The following is a 15484-nucleotide window of genomic DNA, read 5'->3' as shown; positions in this document are numbered from 1 at the left end:
ATGGAGACAGATCATGTTTACTTTATCTGTTGCACAATTAATGATACAAATCTATGTTCAGATGAAACAAGATCTAATAAATGTAAACAATATTTTTTTTTCTTTTTGCTACCATTGTCTTTACCCACCATTCATTTTGACTGATCTCCACATTAAAAAAAAAGCCTTTTAAATTTTTTTCACCCTCATCTACGTCTATTGTTACCCATATCAGTGCATTTTAATGGCTGTCTCCTGGCTCTTGAGATGTTTAATACATTTCCACTTCCATTGTATTGCAGCTAAAATATGACCTGCTGCTGTTTAAATAATGTAATTTAATGATTTCACATTTTCAGCCATGCAAGGCTTCCTTTCAGCACTGAAGCCTTTCACTAATGATTTGGGGAGATAGTTTGTTCTCATTTCTTTCAGAACTCAAGATTGGGAAACTATGGCTTGGCAATAAATTATTGACATCCACTTTAGGAACAGTACAATGTGTAGTGGAAATAAAATACATAAAGCTGCAGTGCCATGAGGCTAGAATCTCCAACTTGTTGATTTTTTTCAAGGTTCGAGGGTCATTCAAGCTCCGGATCGGTGGAGATATCTAAAACGCTGTTGTGCTGTTGCTGTGTGATATTATATATTTGGGCCAACAATTTGCAGAGAGACTACCAAATGGTTATCCATGGAGCACAAATGGCCAGCAGTGAGAAGTCTCGCAGTGAGACACCGCGATAGTTTCTTCTCATTTCGAACTTGTGTACTATAGTAAAAGAGTAGCTAATGTATATTAAATTTTCTCTAAAACTGCTTTGGCTGGCATGGAAAAGTGAAAAAAATGAGAGGACAACCCTTAGCAATTGGTCAGCACAGGAATACTTTCCCAATTCTCAGCGATTTCAACATGAAATCAACAGGACTAAAATATATTAAAAAAACAAGAAAGAACAAACTGACACACACCCCCCCCCAAAGGTACCTTTCTCTTCATATATACAGAAATATTACATTGAGACTGTCGTGGTTTCGGCCTAATTTACCAAAACCAGACCGACAGATGGCCCTTCCCCTCCTTCTCCCCCCGCAAAAAGAAGAGAGAGGAGGAGAAAGAGATAAGGAGATTCAGAAGTTTAGAATGAACTAAACTACTTTAATGAAGAATTAATATTAAAATAAAAATAAAGAAGAAAATAATGAAATAGAGACAATATATACAAAACCATATCAAGCTCCCAGGATGACAGTGACGTCATCGGCAGGCACTGGGGAAGTCCCAGACTGGACTCGGTGACGGATGGGAACTGGATTCCAGCTCTGGAGTCAGGAACACACGGATCGGGATCAAAGGCAGATGAACAGACAGAGTCCTCTCTGGATGTCGGCCATCGCAGGAAGGGGGGCTGACCCTTTGATCCCTCAGCCTTTATACTGAGCATGGGGCAGATGGGATGGAATACCCCAGTTGGTCAGGTTTGGGTCACCTCTCCTGTCCCCTCCTCCCCACCGATGTGACCCCTCTATGTTTTTTCCGTTTCCGACCCTCTAAGGGGGCAAATAACGAAATGGGCTGCCCTTGGTTGTTACAGCAATAAGGATAAGCAAGGGCCTCCCTGCTCACCATCCCTCGGCATGGAGCACAAACATTGGGCTGATCATTCTGAGAACGAGCAGTTTTCTCCACAATGTGCCGTTCATTTCAGAGAGTTAGAGGAGGCCGAGCTAGGATGTAAAGTTACAGAACAGAAAATTGGTTCGGTTTTACTTCAAACCGGGACAGAGACATAAAAATCAGATGGGCTTAAGGAGAGCATGTCTTTCTGTGAATATCAGCTCCCGGGCATTGCTGAATACTCTGAGATTAAGCGACTACTAGTCCTTTGGAGAGGGTCTTGAGAAGGATAACCAAAATTTAAAAAAAAAAAGAAAAAAAAAAGCGTGCTCCCACCGAAACCTAGAGAAATCTGACCTGGCAAAAGAGATGCAGAAACTGAAACTGGTCAGCCCAGAGAGAAGTTTCCTGAAGATGGAAAGCTGAATATTGATGAACACCAGTTTGGATGATAAGAAGAAAGCTGGCAGAGTGCTTTCTGCACTAAGTGATTAAGGAAAAGCCAAGAAGCGATGGCCTAAAAGCAACAGGCAGGCAACACATTGTCTTGTAGGTTACCTGCCTCACTTTCTTCCTTCTCACAACCTCACTGTTGCAATTGTGACACCTCCAAAATTTTTGCTGGTTAGGAAAGCACAGCTGTGTTCCAGCTGTAATTCTAAGAAAGGGTGAGAGGAAAACAGGTATTTAAATTTCTTGTGACAACAGCTTTCCTGGATGGTTTTTAAAGTCTTATCTTCAGTGCTTTTAGTGGATTACAGTAAAAAGATAGAGTTGTTGGTTTTATTGTTTCCTTCAAAGAACTGTTGGTGGAAAGCCAAAGTTCCGTAGGTGAATCCGTGTTATGTTCAGGGATTTCTGTTTACTCCAAAGCAGATGGCTCTATTCTACCACCAGCCCTCTGGCATCTCAGTAAATTGTATTGTTTACGTATTCCTTGTGCATATGAAATTTGCTTAATAGGAGCCAGGGTAAAAATATTTTTCTAAGCTTCACAGCAAGAACTGACACAGTCACCTTCCTTCCTGCTGTTCACATACATTTGACTTATTTGCTGAGGGAACAGATATGGTATAGCAGCAAATGACGTAATGAACAGAAAATAATCAAGTATGTATCAAGAAAAGTAGTTTTGAAAGAGGCTTAGTCTAAACCCCTTTTCTCTTACAGCAACAAAATTCCTGTTGACTTAGCGGTGGATCAGGACCATACAGCAACTGAACAATTTAACACAAATACATTTGGAAAAAAAATCTTGTTTATAAGTAACTGACAACTGAAGAATAGGTAATTTCACTGAATAAGTTATACTGTGTGAGTAATTTCCATATCACTAATCGCTCCATTTTACCAATGTCTTGAATTTTTAAAGAAACTCTAGTTTTCTCAATTCAAATACTGAACACATCTCTTCTCTGATTCCTACCACTGAATGCTCTTTTCTCTCCACAAGTAAGGGTTTGCATTGTTTTATCTAGTCACCCTGAGGTCTCATACTTACTGCCCTGAACCAGACCTGAAAGTCCCCGAGATGAAAATCAGTCAAACATATACGTGGATCACACAAAATGTAGTGGGATCACTCCCTTGATCAACATTTAGTATGAAAGAACTTTTCTAAATTCATACATTATTCAAGAAGTCTTCAGCGTGTCTTCTGAGTTACTCAGCTGGGGTAGTTTGTGATGAAGAGGTTTAGAAGTTTACTAGTAAGAAAAGAAAAAGAAGACAGGAGAAGACCCAGCTCAGAGGAGCTGTGGACATCTATACTTGACTGCACTGGAAATTCAGGGACAGCAGATGTGACGACAACAACAGGGGTAGTAAGACAGGTTAGAAAACAGCATGAAAACGTGTCCCCCAGTCATCTAGGCTCCCCTTGCCACAGTGAGGTTTAAGAGAGATGGAAGTTGATGAATATGGTCTGATTTCGCCCGAAGAGCAGGAATTACCAAAACTGTGTTGAAGCATGGGCTTCTATGAGTATACCTATAAAAGCACTGGATACAAAACCAGAACACACATTCTAAGATTATCTTTCAAATAACCACAAAAACCAGGGACCAGAAGTCAATCAGGTTCAATGGAATTCATGATACCACACAGCTAGAGCTGTTCTCTAGAAACACGGCACTCTTAACTGACTTCTACGACTCAGGGCTCTTAAGAGCTATCTTGGACAAGTTACTTCAGTTTCTCTTCCAAATAATAAGGGCAGTGGCTCTTGCTTAAGAGATCAGGAGGGAAGGGTAAAGAAAACGACAGACAGCAATACAACCAAGTGAACTCATGGGTTCTGTTCCTTTCAGCTACTTTATGGAAGGTGCGATTGCATCCATAGACAGGGAACTGCACCTGATGCTCCAGTAAGTCCCTATTTGATCCTATGCTTCTATCTACCAGTAAAGATTATAGAGGAAACCTTTTCATCTGGTAAGGTCATTGCTTGCAAAATTTATTTGGCAGCAGAGTTACACCTTTTAGCTAGCAATTAGACACCCATGGCTAAACTAAAGAGCAAAGGTTGCCTGGCATAATCCTTACCCTCCAGCTTTGCAACACAGGGTGAATAAATGACGTAAGGACTGCATGAGTTTATGTTTATTTATAATACTACATACCCAGCAACTATAACCTGGAGCACTCCAGAGTGGAAGGATACATTTTTATAATGCCTGTTTCTTCATTAAGATTTCATCATCCACCTACGCTAAAAAGCCACTTCCCCTTCACTTTGTTATATCTGCTTTTACCCGCTCCTGTTCCTGCATTATTTTTTTAATCTCCAGTTCCCTACTTTACATGCACTCTCAAATTTTAAACAAGCAAAATTTGTGCATTAGTGTGTCCTTTTCATCTATGATTTATGAATGACAGGTTCTTCGGTGCAGCTTAATGGTATGAGAGAGACATTATTTTAAACATTAAAGTGAAAACCATTTACAACTATGATAAGAGAGGTCTGTTGACATTAAACTTTAAAACATGCACAAGGTAAAGGCAAGAAGCTGCTCCAACAGGTGAGAGTACTACGCATGTGGTTTGTAAGGGAGTTTGTTCAACACGTGAGCTGTCTCTTCCTTTTCTCTGTTTCACAACCTGTAGGATTTGGTGCTTCAAACAAGTCAGCTGGTGATCAGCAGCCACCAGAGTTTAATAAGTACAAAGTACTTAGGGTACAGAGCAGAGAATTCATTTTAAAAAATTACTGTTCTATTTGAGGAAAACTTTTCCTATGACTCACATCAGCAAGACATAAAAATAAATAAATTGAAAAAGCTAAAGCTTTGATACTTCCTGCTCACAGCTTCATCACTTTCCCAGTGGACAATCACTTCCTTACCATCCTCTTCCATTAAAGCTGTAAAATTCTGTTGTAAGATACTGCCTAATATTTATCTTGCTAGACTTGGTTAAGTTCTGTTCAGCAGCAACTGCTTTCTGAGAAGCAACCAACATAACCAGGAGTAGTAAGTAAATACATCTGTATTTTATATCTTCTGTGTTTATATCGAGTACTGTTTCTAACAGTGTTAGACACATCGATTGAACATCAAAGAATACTAAGGAAAAACAGGGATACCTTAGAGTAGCTCAGACATTGGGAGGATACATACAGAGATGAACTTTTCACTTGTGACTTTGGAGTCAGGTAACTCGATCAACAACTTGGATGAGGATGGCGGAACCTTATTGATAAAGCAGACCTCCCACAGCAAGAACGAGAACACCTATCTGGGACACTGATGGCAGCTGAGAAAACTCTGATTTTATAATAAAAGGGGTTTCTTTAAAGTGATTTTCATGCAATACTGTGGTTTTAGTTGCCCCTAGTCGTCCAGCTACCCTAATCACCAGTGGTGAAACAGAATACTTGTCTTCATGCTGCCATTTGAAATTTTAAAGTGAACGGTGAGCAGGGAACATTGATCACTGGTGACAGAAAAACCTAATGAATCACTCGAGTACTTTACATTACTGACACACAGTAAGACCCAGCCTCCAATCTGTTTTTATAAAAATGCAAACATCCCGTAAGTATCTATCAAGTATTCAAAAACAAGCTAACTATTAACTTTCAATACCCATCAAGAGCAACATTTCATTGGAAAAAGAGGTAACTCACTTTAAAAGAGAGAGAGAACATGAAACAAACAGGCAAAAGAAGCTATTAGAAAAATGCTGAAACATGACTCACCTTGTAGATTTTGCAATGGCAAAGTCATGATGCCTCCTGCTGCAGCTGCTGCTACCAGTCCTTGGATGTTGGTGAGATTCGCTGTAGGTAGAGTTAGGACGAGTCCTTGTTGGCCCCCCAGCTGCCCAGCCATGTTGAAAGGAATAAGGATGGGCTGATTCAGGGCTGGAGTGCCTCCTGGCATCACCCCCGCTACTGCTGAGGCCAACTGTTGGGCTGTCAGTAACGGCTGTAACAAAACGCAGACACAGCAAGCCTATTTTACTGTGAATAGCTCGGTATTGCACACTTGCAACTCCTTTCGTGTTCCATTACAGACACGCACTGCTTCCAATATCTTAAAGCATACATTTTCACCAACACAGAAAGTTTTGGCAAACTTGACAGCCTGAAGCTGTAAGCCTTCCAGTCATGTAGCACGGTAGCAATCCCAGTTAAATGTAGAACTGGAGAATTTATTACAGGTGCGCCGAAGATAATTTATAAACACAGGAAGGCCTAAATCAAGTCAACCTACAAGTACCCAAATGCCAACATTTCTCAAATTTTTGCAATTGTATGCTGATTGGTAAAAGTGGAAAGCACTACAGTACCGATTGCCAGGAGCTATGTGGACCAAGACTGTCCCGGGAAGTGGAAGAACATTGAGTGTCTTCCTACGAGTATGGCTGAACTTGGATAAAATTGGGAAGTGACATGAGAAATCTTCTAAAATGTTATACAGTGCCATACTATTATGCCAACATTTTGCTCTAAAGAAAATGAATACCTGGCATAAAAGATAATGAAATGCCTTTACTAATGCAGGAGCTGTGTGTGACAGGCAGAACTGCTAAAGCCAGTAAGGTTGCATTAAAAATGCACAAGCTTTTTAATATTAAATTATGACATGTATTTAAAAAATAACTTATATAAGAAATTCAAATAATTTAGCCTCCTAAACATGCAAAACTGCTTAGGTTTTATTTTAGAAAAACATACAAAAAGTTAATCCTTCCAAACAAATAACTTTTAAAACATACACAGTATGTGCGTTCTCCCTTTTTGTAACACTAAACGCAGCCAAACAGAATCACATTTTCTACGTTACACAGATCAAAGATGATCAATTGTATTTATTTACTTTTCATCAAATTGCACATCTTGATTAGCCGAAAGGAAAGATACTGACCTGAGGCCCAACAGGGAACGCAGGATGCGACTGACTGGGTTGGTGCTGGTCTGGTGGACTTGTGTCAGGCAGCACTGTGTTTCCTCTGGCCTCTGAAATCCAAAGAGCAGATCGACTTTAATATCAAGCCCAGGGACTGCCACATTACCTTCTAGTCTGATGTCACATAACATCAAGCCGAAAATGATATGTTAAAGTGCTTTATCAATAACTCAGGCACTCAAATCACTTATCAGCCGCATAAATTATGCTAACGTTCATTCAGCCCAGCCAACTCATTCAAAGAGCTACAAAAATCTGACAGCAGTGAAACTGAAGCTATCATCAACCCAGCTAATGTGGGTTGCATTATACATCAATTTACATACAGTACATGAGCACTCCGCGCGTGTGGGAACTGCATTTTTTACGCTTAGGTGAGCATCAGCCATTCTAATTTCTGAAAGCAAAAATTATCTGAAAAACAATCAAGTCACATCTACTTTGTATCTTAATAAAAGTATTTTCTTTTGTCAGTTACTGAGGCAGCAAAGGCTGTACCACGCGCAATAAAAAGGCCCTATGAATACAGGTACGCTTCCAAATGACAGCTCGTTTTCTAAATTGCAAGTAGGGGGGCAAGCAAAATTCTGTGAAACCCAGGATTTCTAGCGTTTATCGAGATGATCAATACCCAACAATCGAACTATATGCTGGGCGCTAATGACTGGCTAAGCACAGAGCACAGTCCAGCCCTACCGGATTTCGCTGAAGTCCGCAATAGAGATTTGAAAAGGAAAAAAGAGAAAGAAAAACGTCCTATCAGTTGTAAGAAAGCACCAAGATGTTTTCAAAACTACGTTCCGATCCTCCGTTTCCTCTGGGTGAAGGACTCGCGTTGATTCGCAAACTTTTTCAGCTCTGATGGCACGATCAGGCCCACGTTTCTCTTTGAAGCTGGAAGACTGACAGCAAGTATCAACAGTAGCTGCAAGAGCACCGTGGCGTCTTAAAAAAGAAAACCCTGGCAACGGCGTCAGCTTTCCCGGTTGTTACGATAGCTCCTATTCTGTTGGGTTTTTTTCTGATGAGCAGTTGAAATTCTAAGTAAAACCTTAACGAGAGTCTCTTTTCCAATGTTTGTCCTATGAATAGCAAGCGCAAGATAATTCAGAACCAGTTTATTGGCACACCCTGGTGCAGTAAGGAAAAAGGAGACGATTCTGTCACACTTATAAATTTTAAAGAGGGTATTATCAGCTCATTTAAAACAAATTCTCCTATATATTCTCCAAGGGGACAGACTTATAAATAATGGAAATGTGGGGCAAAAAAAAAAATACTTCAACACATTAAGGAACAAATAAAATTGACTGCTACATATTATTCAATTGACTTCTATCTCTACAGCAAGGTGTCAATCATAACAGCATTTTAGAACAGGATTAAACAATAAGCGTGCAGAGTTATTATGCAGAAATCTGAAAATCTGATTAATTTGTAATATTTTTGTGTGGTCTCAAAAGCTCAGAAATGGACATTGCTTTGGGAATACTTACAAATGGTCTATTGAAATATCTGATTTGGAACTAATAAAAACATACTGACTTGCTGACATTTAATGAAGTGAATTCTATAAAAATATGTTTGGCATTTTAATGACCGCTGTCATTTAATAATGAGAATAAGATGACCTAATGCAATCAGTGAGGACTTCAACAGTTGCTTAATATCATGCAAAAAGAGACCCAGTCACTAAATTTTTTATGTGCAATTTACTCTTCTGAGTTACTTGAAGAGAAAGAAATGTAACTAGATATGCGAGATTCAGCGAAAACCGTCTCTTTCAAATACATTACAGTCCTAGTGCTGCTGCCACCCCTAAGACCAAAGACAGGTTTTCTTCAGTAATTTCCTCCGATACAAAATGAAGTGCAATGTTACTAAACACAATTTTACCTTTGGTAATTTCCACATATTGTTATAGGTTGTTTTTTCCCAATCTTCTCATCACAGCTGTACGTATAAAGGGATATTAGATCAAAGGCTCAATACCAATGAATATATCACTCCCCATTAAGATCAAATCTTATGAATCAATTTTGTTTATGTGATTTTTAAGGGCTGAGAATTTTGTCTTTGTGAGTGATTTAATTAATATTAAAACAAGCTCCTAATAATCTGTCATGTCATTAAATTGTCCTATGAAAGCTTTGGGAGAAGAACAAAACTGGGAGTCAAATATTCACTGCAATTAGATTTTGTTGCAATTACTAAAGCTTGAGCTCTCAGAAAATAAATAAGAAGTTCTGAGAAATACGCCTGTGCCTTAGTATTTTTTCCCATGGTGCAGCTATCCTAAGAACCATTGTTTTCTGTTAAAAAGCCCTAAGGATTTTGCAATATTTCATTTCACAAGCTGTATGTAGTACAAGTTGGTTATACAGGACCATAAAGCCAAAATTAACTACGCTCCTTTCCTTTTGCATTGTACTAATTGGAATCACTTAGGATCACATTCCTTTCATGCGGTCACTCATCGCAGATGATGTATCGTTTTATTTCAGCGCTGGAATGCTCTGCCTGCTGCTTCTAGCCCACTGTCCACACGATGCAGGCATCTCGGCAAACCGGCACGCGCTTTCATGTGCATGAATGTGGTTTTCCATGGCACTCGGTATGAAATTAGGCATGTTGTATTCTCAGAACAAAATTCTCACGTTTCCTCTCCTGCCCCTTTCTAATCTACCTGCTATAACAACCACTCCAGAGTCAAGATTTTTTTTTCTAAACGCACAGGAAAATCCGCCTGCTGGTCTGGCAGTAGATACAGCGAAGGGAGGATTTCGGGGTTAAGTTCCATTGCATCACACCCAGTGACAGCGTTTGTTCCTGGCTGTACACTGTCTTCAGCCAGACGCACGGGTCAACGCTCCCAGGAAGGCGAAGCAGAGCACAAAACACTGGTAGAAGGCTACTTTTCCCTTTTCTGCCTTAAAGCGTCGACCAGGTGGATTCCTCTGATTTCAGAGGATCTGACGAGTAGGGAAAGCTCTGTGTCAAAGCTACTATTTCCGATTCACAGACTCATTGCTACTAATTTGGGAAAATACCTTCATTAAGACAACTACCCTAAACTGGCACTGTTTTTCCCCTGCATTTTTTCCCCCCTCTGTTTTAGCACGTTTATTTGGGAGTTCATTAGTTCCAGATGCTGGAATGACCTCTGCAGGTATATTATTCCCCTGTCCAAATTCCAGTCCTCGCTAATAAAAATGACCTGTCAAAATCTAGCCTAGATTTTCCACTTGTCCAGATCCAGGCTATTACCTCCTGTTAGGCCACCCTCCGACGCTGCCCAGCTTTCTGTCAGCAAAGGGTACGGCAGCAAGGAACCAGGACTCATAGCACTCCCGGTGGAGCCGGGGAACTACCAGCAGCATCTTCTCAACTATGCTCCGCAGAGATTGCGCTCCGATTACACCTCCGATTGCTGGTTCGCATGGGGCAGGGAGAAGGCAGTAACAAGGCACCTACTCCAGAAAGAGAAGTAGTTCTCCTTAACAGCGTTTGTCTAAGTAGGGAGCTAAGGCTTCTCTTATAAATGAGCGCTGCCATCCCAGCAGTAAGTCCCTGAGTTTGCTTACGAGAACAATCTGAACAGATAGACGTGCTACTGCCATGGTACAGCCATGACCGTAGACAAGGCTTTAATATTTAATAAGCGGTATTCATCATATGTGATTCATCATAAATTAATTATAAATTATATAATACATACACTCACCTCTCATCCCGCCAAGGGGCTGGAAGGGCATGACACAATAAAAAATTGAAGTGCACTGTAAACATTGTAAAATAACCCTCTTAAAATAAAATATTATTTAAAATAAAGCTAAGTAAAGCAAAGGCAACCTTCTTCTCCCCTTAACAAAAAGAAAAAAAAAATAAAATCTCCAAAACCAAGCAAAAAACCTTGTTAAACAATACCTGGGTTTAAAAATAAGAAAACCACCACAGAAACATCAGAAGGAAAAAAAATAATCCCCATCCCAAAGCCTCCAAGCCTCATACAAAATTACAACTGTAAACGCACTAGTTATAAACAGGCTTTCCACAGTTTGCTTCCTTTTTGTTTCTTACACATCTTCAGCAACACAACAGGTAATTCACTTCTAAATGTCCTTATGTCACAGTGGCCCATGAAGGAGGGTATGTTCTAATCCCCACTTTACAAATGAGCAACTAATGGACAGAGGGACTCGGATCCACATTCATTTAGGTACCCTAGATGTCCTCAGTGGTAGTTACGCTGTTCAGGAAAGCATAGGTTGAAACACAAAACTGCTCTGTGATTCCTTGGCTGTTCCAGGGCTACCAGTAGCTCTGGCAAGGTGAGCCTGCACGTGCTCCCCAGCGCCCTGCACTAGGATGCACTGCTCATCCCAGAGGCCCTTGTCTCACACAGAATCATAGAATTGTCTGGGTTGGAAGGGACCTTTAAGATCATCAAGTCCAACCGTCAACCTAACACTGACAAAACCGGCACTAAATCATGTCACTAAGCACCACGTCTACCCGTCTTTTAAATACCTCCAGGGATGGCGATTCCACCACTTCCCTGGGCAGCCTGTTCCACGATGTCTGATGCTTGCAGGGAACCCGCAGCTGACTGGCACGTGTGACTAGACTGAAGAGCATTACGGGATATACGATGGAGTACATTAACCACGTACATCCAGCTCTGTCCTGGACCTCCTGGTTCATTTGCAGATGTGAGCTTGTGCCTGCTCAAAGCTCGACACCAAAGCTCCCTCAAAGCCAATGCTCAAACCACAGGACTAGCCACAGCAGATGATCTGGACATAAATAACTTCCTCACCGTCTTCAAGAACGAACTCAGTGTGCCTCACATTTGTATCAGAACCAGGGAGATGCTGGGCCACCTCTCTTTAGTACTCAATGCTTTGAAAATCAAGCAGGATCAAATTTAATAATACTAGATTTTCAGTAATCAAAAGAATACATAAATCCTTCTGAGATACCCATTTAAGAAAATACTTTAAATGAATCAACATTAGTAAAAGAACACAGAATTTCAAGCAACAGTTCATATTAAAGTCCTTAGATAGTTCCACAACGTGACATTAAATTACTTGTATTTATCTCTCAGTAACTGTAACAATAAGAAATCAAGAGTAGACTTCTTTCTTACTCATTGAGCCAACTCACATTAAAGATACAGCTTTAAGAATTAAATCATTAAAATGAAAATACTGCCTGTGAGAAAAAATAGTCTTACTTTTTTAAAACTAATAAACTCACAGTCTGAGCAGGTAATATAGCTGCATTGAGATCATAAGCCATATTATCAGAAGAAAAAAAGGTAACTTTTTAAAAGACATAAAATAGACCAACTGATAATATTCAAATTATCGGGTATGGTGTGTGAAAGTCCATCATCTCTGATTAGAGTAACTCAGCTCTTCATTAAATGAACCCTTAATTGTCAGCAATTATACCAGGAGCAATCTTGCTGAACAAAATTTAATAGCTGAAAGAGATGCAGCTGACAATGAAAAAATCGTAACATTTCCTCCAAACAATCCTCATCGTGCCATGAAGCACCATGTTGTGGCTCTTAATTTCAACTATTTTCATGTCCCTCCTCAGAGGCTGGACGTGTAGCTGGGAATCCTTTCCAAATCACCTCATGCTAAAAACCTTAGCAATGAGATTGCTACACAGAATTTCCCAAACACATCTAAATTTTACAATACTTGCAGGAGAGAAAAATTGAGATTTTATGCTGAATCCATTTAACATCGGTATCATCCTACGGTTATCAGAGGAGATATTCCTGTTACCTCAACAAAGAAAATCAAGCTCAGAAACTAAATGAGAATAAAGAATCACCCACTGAAAGGTATGCATTTAAGCTTGGACTTCTTATATGTAATTCAAATAGCCAGATAGTTGTCTTCTTCCAGTCCATGACCAAGATGTGGGTTACAACTCACTCATCTGGACTGTATAAAACTTCTCCAAGTATCAAGTTACCCCATAGATTGTTAAGTAATTCCCCTTTTCCTGCTGACTTCTGCTTCAGATTCTAAGTTCTTATTTTTAGACAGCAATTTCAGTCTCACAAAGAAAACCAAACACGTAGAGACCTGGGCGTGTGCAGAATTACCACCGGCACCTGTTAACTCTGAAACCTAACAATGCCGCAATGTCGATATCTTTATTTCACTGTTCAATCATTTTAGCACGACATACAAGTACTGTGCTTATCTTCCGCAATGTCAGATTGTCTCAGCTTACGTAACTTAACTCTCACTCTTAATTTTCCCCTACCCATGTACAAAAACCTTCTAGTTTACCTTTGAAAATGTTTGTGGTGCGATAAGGAAATGCCATATTGATCTGCCATATTGACATATGTGTCATTGCAATAACCCGTATAGAAAAGCTGAAAACCCTGCCTACAAAATGGATGGAATTAGACGGCAGAATGAATCGAGCAGATTTGCTTTACTGACTGTATCATTCAGTCCTTAAGTAAGTAAAACCCCACAGTTTTATACTTATCTGAAACTGCCACGCAGTTGCTGCTGCAAAGCTACCAAGAACACTGCAGAGCTCAAAATCATTCTGCCAGCAGAGCACAAAATCTTGCCTTCGCCTGGTCCCTGGGGATATTTTCTCCTAAAGGATCTTCTTCCACAAGACATATAAGGTAGCCGAAATCACCGTGCTCATTGCCCGTATGCACAGAGCTTGGCTTGTATTTACACACCTGAATCTTTCTGGATGAGGACTGATAACATTAAAACTCTGTGCCTGTTTATAATGAAAATCAGGCTATTAAAGTGATTCATGTTACAGAGAACTTCTCCTGGGCAACCACCAGTTATATTTACCACCAAATAAAAACCCTACCATACCGAGACACAAAAATTACAGATAACGCAAAAACCCAGCTCTCCCAACTGCCTTAAATTTTCTTCTTTCCTGTCTTTATTTTTGCTCCTCCTTCATTGTCTTACCTTTTTGATTTCTCTTTTTCCCAAGTGAATTTTTTTTTCTTATTGGTGCCTATATGAATATGCTTCCACTTCAGATATTTCATGTGAGAAAAGAAGCGTCACTGCTGCAGAAAAGGTGAAGGGATATAATTGCAAAACTATGTTCTTTATTCAAAATAGACTCATTCTACTTTTCTTCACCCCCTAAGTACAGTGCATAAAAATCCCTTGTTAACGGTACATACATTTTTAATGTATTGGACCCTTCATGTTGAGAGTTCTAGTTTCTTTTATACTGTATGCATTAGCACAAAAATAATCACATTAAGGTCACAAAGACCCTATCAGTTTTCCCTGAATTCATACAACATTTCCTGCTCACTGTTTGCTGTTAGTGCTGGTGAATGCAATGATGATAAAGGTTACTTACCAGAAGATGGACAGTTGAACGCATTATTATTTCATGTTGGGCAACTGATCCCTAGCTAAGAAGGGCAGGAGGCTTCTCTAAATTAAACTTTCCTTTCTTTCCATCCCTAGAAGCTTACTAAATGCCAAAGAGTGAGCATGTTAAAGAACATCTATTTTGGAACAACTGCTACAGTTTGCCATCTTTATAGCTAACTAAGATTTCTTTATGATTTTTTACAGCATTTATTTATGCATGTGTTTTTATTCCTAACAGGGCAGAGCGCAAGCTTTCCACCAAAAGCCCAACCTCCTGCAACTCACCTTCCGCATCTGACTCCTGTGCTCTCCCCAAAACGAGGGAGACTATGATGATATCTTATAATGATATACCTTGCTGTTTTCCTGGGGAACCTTGCACAGTTTACGTATTACGGGCTTGGCTGTTGACACTACAGGCTACCGAAAGCTGGGCAATACCTGTGGACAGCCCCTGACGCACAGTAATTCAGGCTTCTGGGTGGAGGAAAAGGAAAGCACAGCCGATATCTTTTGCTTTTTACAAGTTACATTGATAGACTTATTTACAAAGGATAGGGCACAGATAGGTGGTGGATGACAGAAATTTAACCCGTAGCTTTGACACCTTCCAGGCACTGGAAAGAAAAAGCTGTAGGGTGGGATAGATGATCTCTAGAGGTCCCTTCCAACTCTGACAATTCCGTGGGGAAGGAATCAACCTAGTGTCCTACCAGTCCTATGAAAGCCTATTTAGAAATTCAAATCATCTGGTTCACTGAGTGGGGAATATGTAAGCTAAGGGAGGAAGCATTCAATTAAACCCAGTGAAAGCACCTGGCACTTAGATCTTCAGCAAAGCAAGCATTCAGTAAAATGCACCCCACAATATACGTAAACTCCTACTGGAGCGTCCTGACCAGCAAGTATGGTCAAGCAACAGTGGTTTAACACTCTTGCTACTGAGTTCACTGTCTGGTTTCATCCCTGTGGTGTCTTTAACAATTTCACACTCTCTGCTGTGGTCTTTACACAGCCCTGTGGGGCAGCTCCATCAAGTGTCTCATTACAGGTTGTTCAGCTGT

The 15484-nt window shown here is 40.1% G+C and overlaps 1 protein-coding gene across 1 annotated transcript in view; it reads right to left on the bottom strand.

Moving 5' to 3' along the window:
• POU6F2 (POU class 6 homeobox 2) overlaps positions 1-15484 on the bottom strand; it is a 321130-nt gene that overhangs the window by 177909 nt on the left and 127737 nt on the right. The window contains exons 3-4 of the mRNA XM_074146710.1: positions 6967-7058; positions 5796-6024 (exon numbers count right to left, since the gene is read on the bottom strand). Of these exons, the coding sequence (XP_074002811.1) occupies positions 5796-6024; positions 6967-7058 (321 nt within the window). The remainder of the gene's footprint in view (positions 1-5795; positions 6025-6966; positions 7059-15484) is intronic.

Source organism: Numenius arquata, chromosome 4, assembly GCF_964106895.1.
Source record: "Numenius arquata chromosome 4, bNumArq3.hap1.1, whole genome shotgun sequence".
NCBI classification, from domain to species: domain Eukaryota; kingdom Metazoa; phylum Chordata; class Aves; order Charadriiformes; family Scolopacidae; genus Numenius; species Numenius arquata.
Note: the sequence above shows the minus strand (reverse complement) of the source record. Positions and strands in the feature narration are given on the sequence as shown.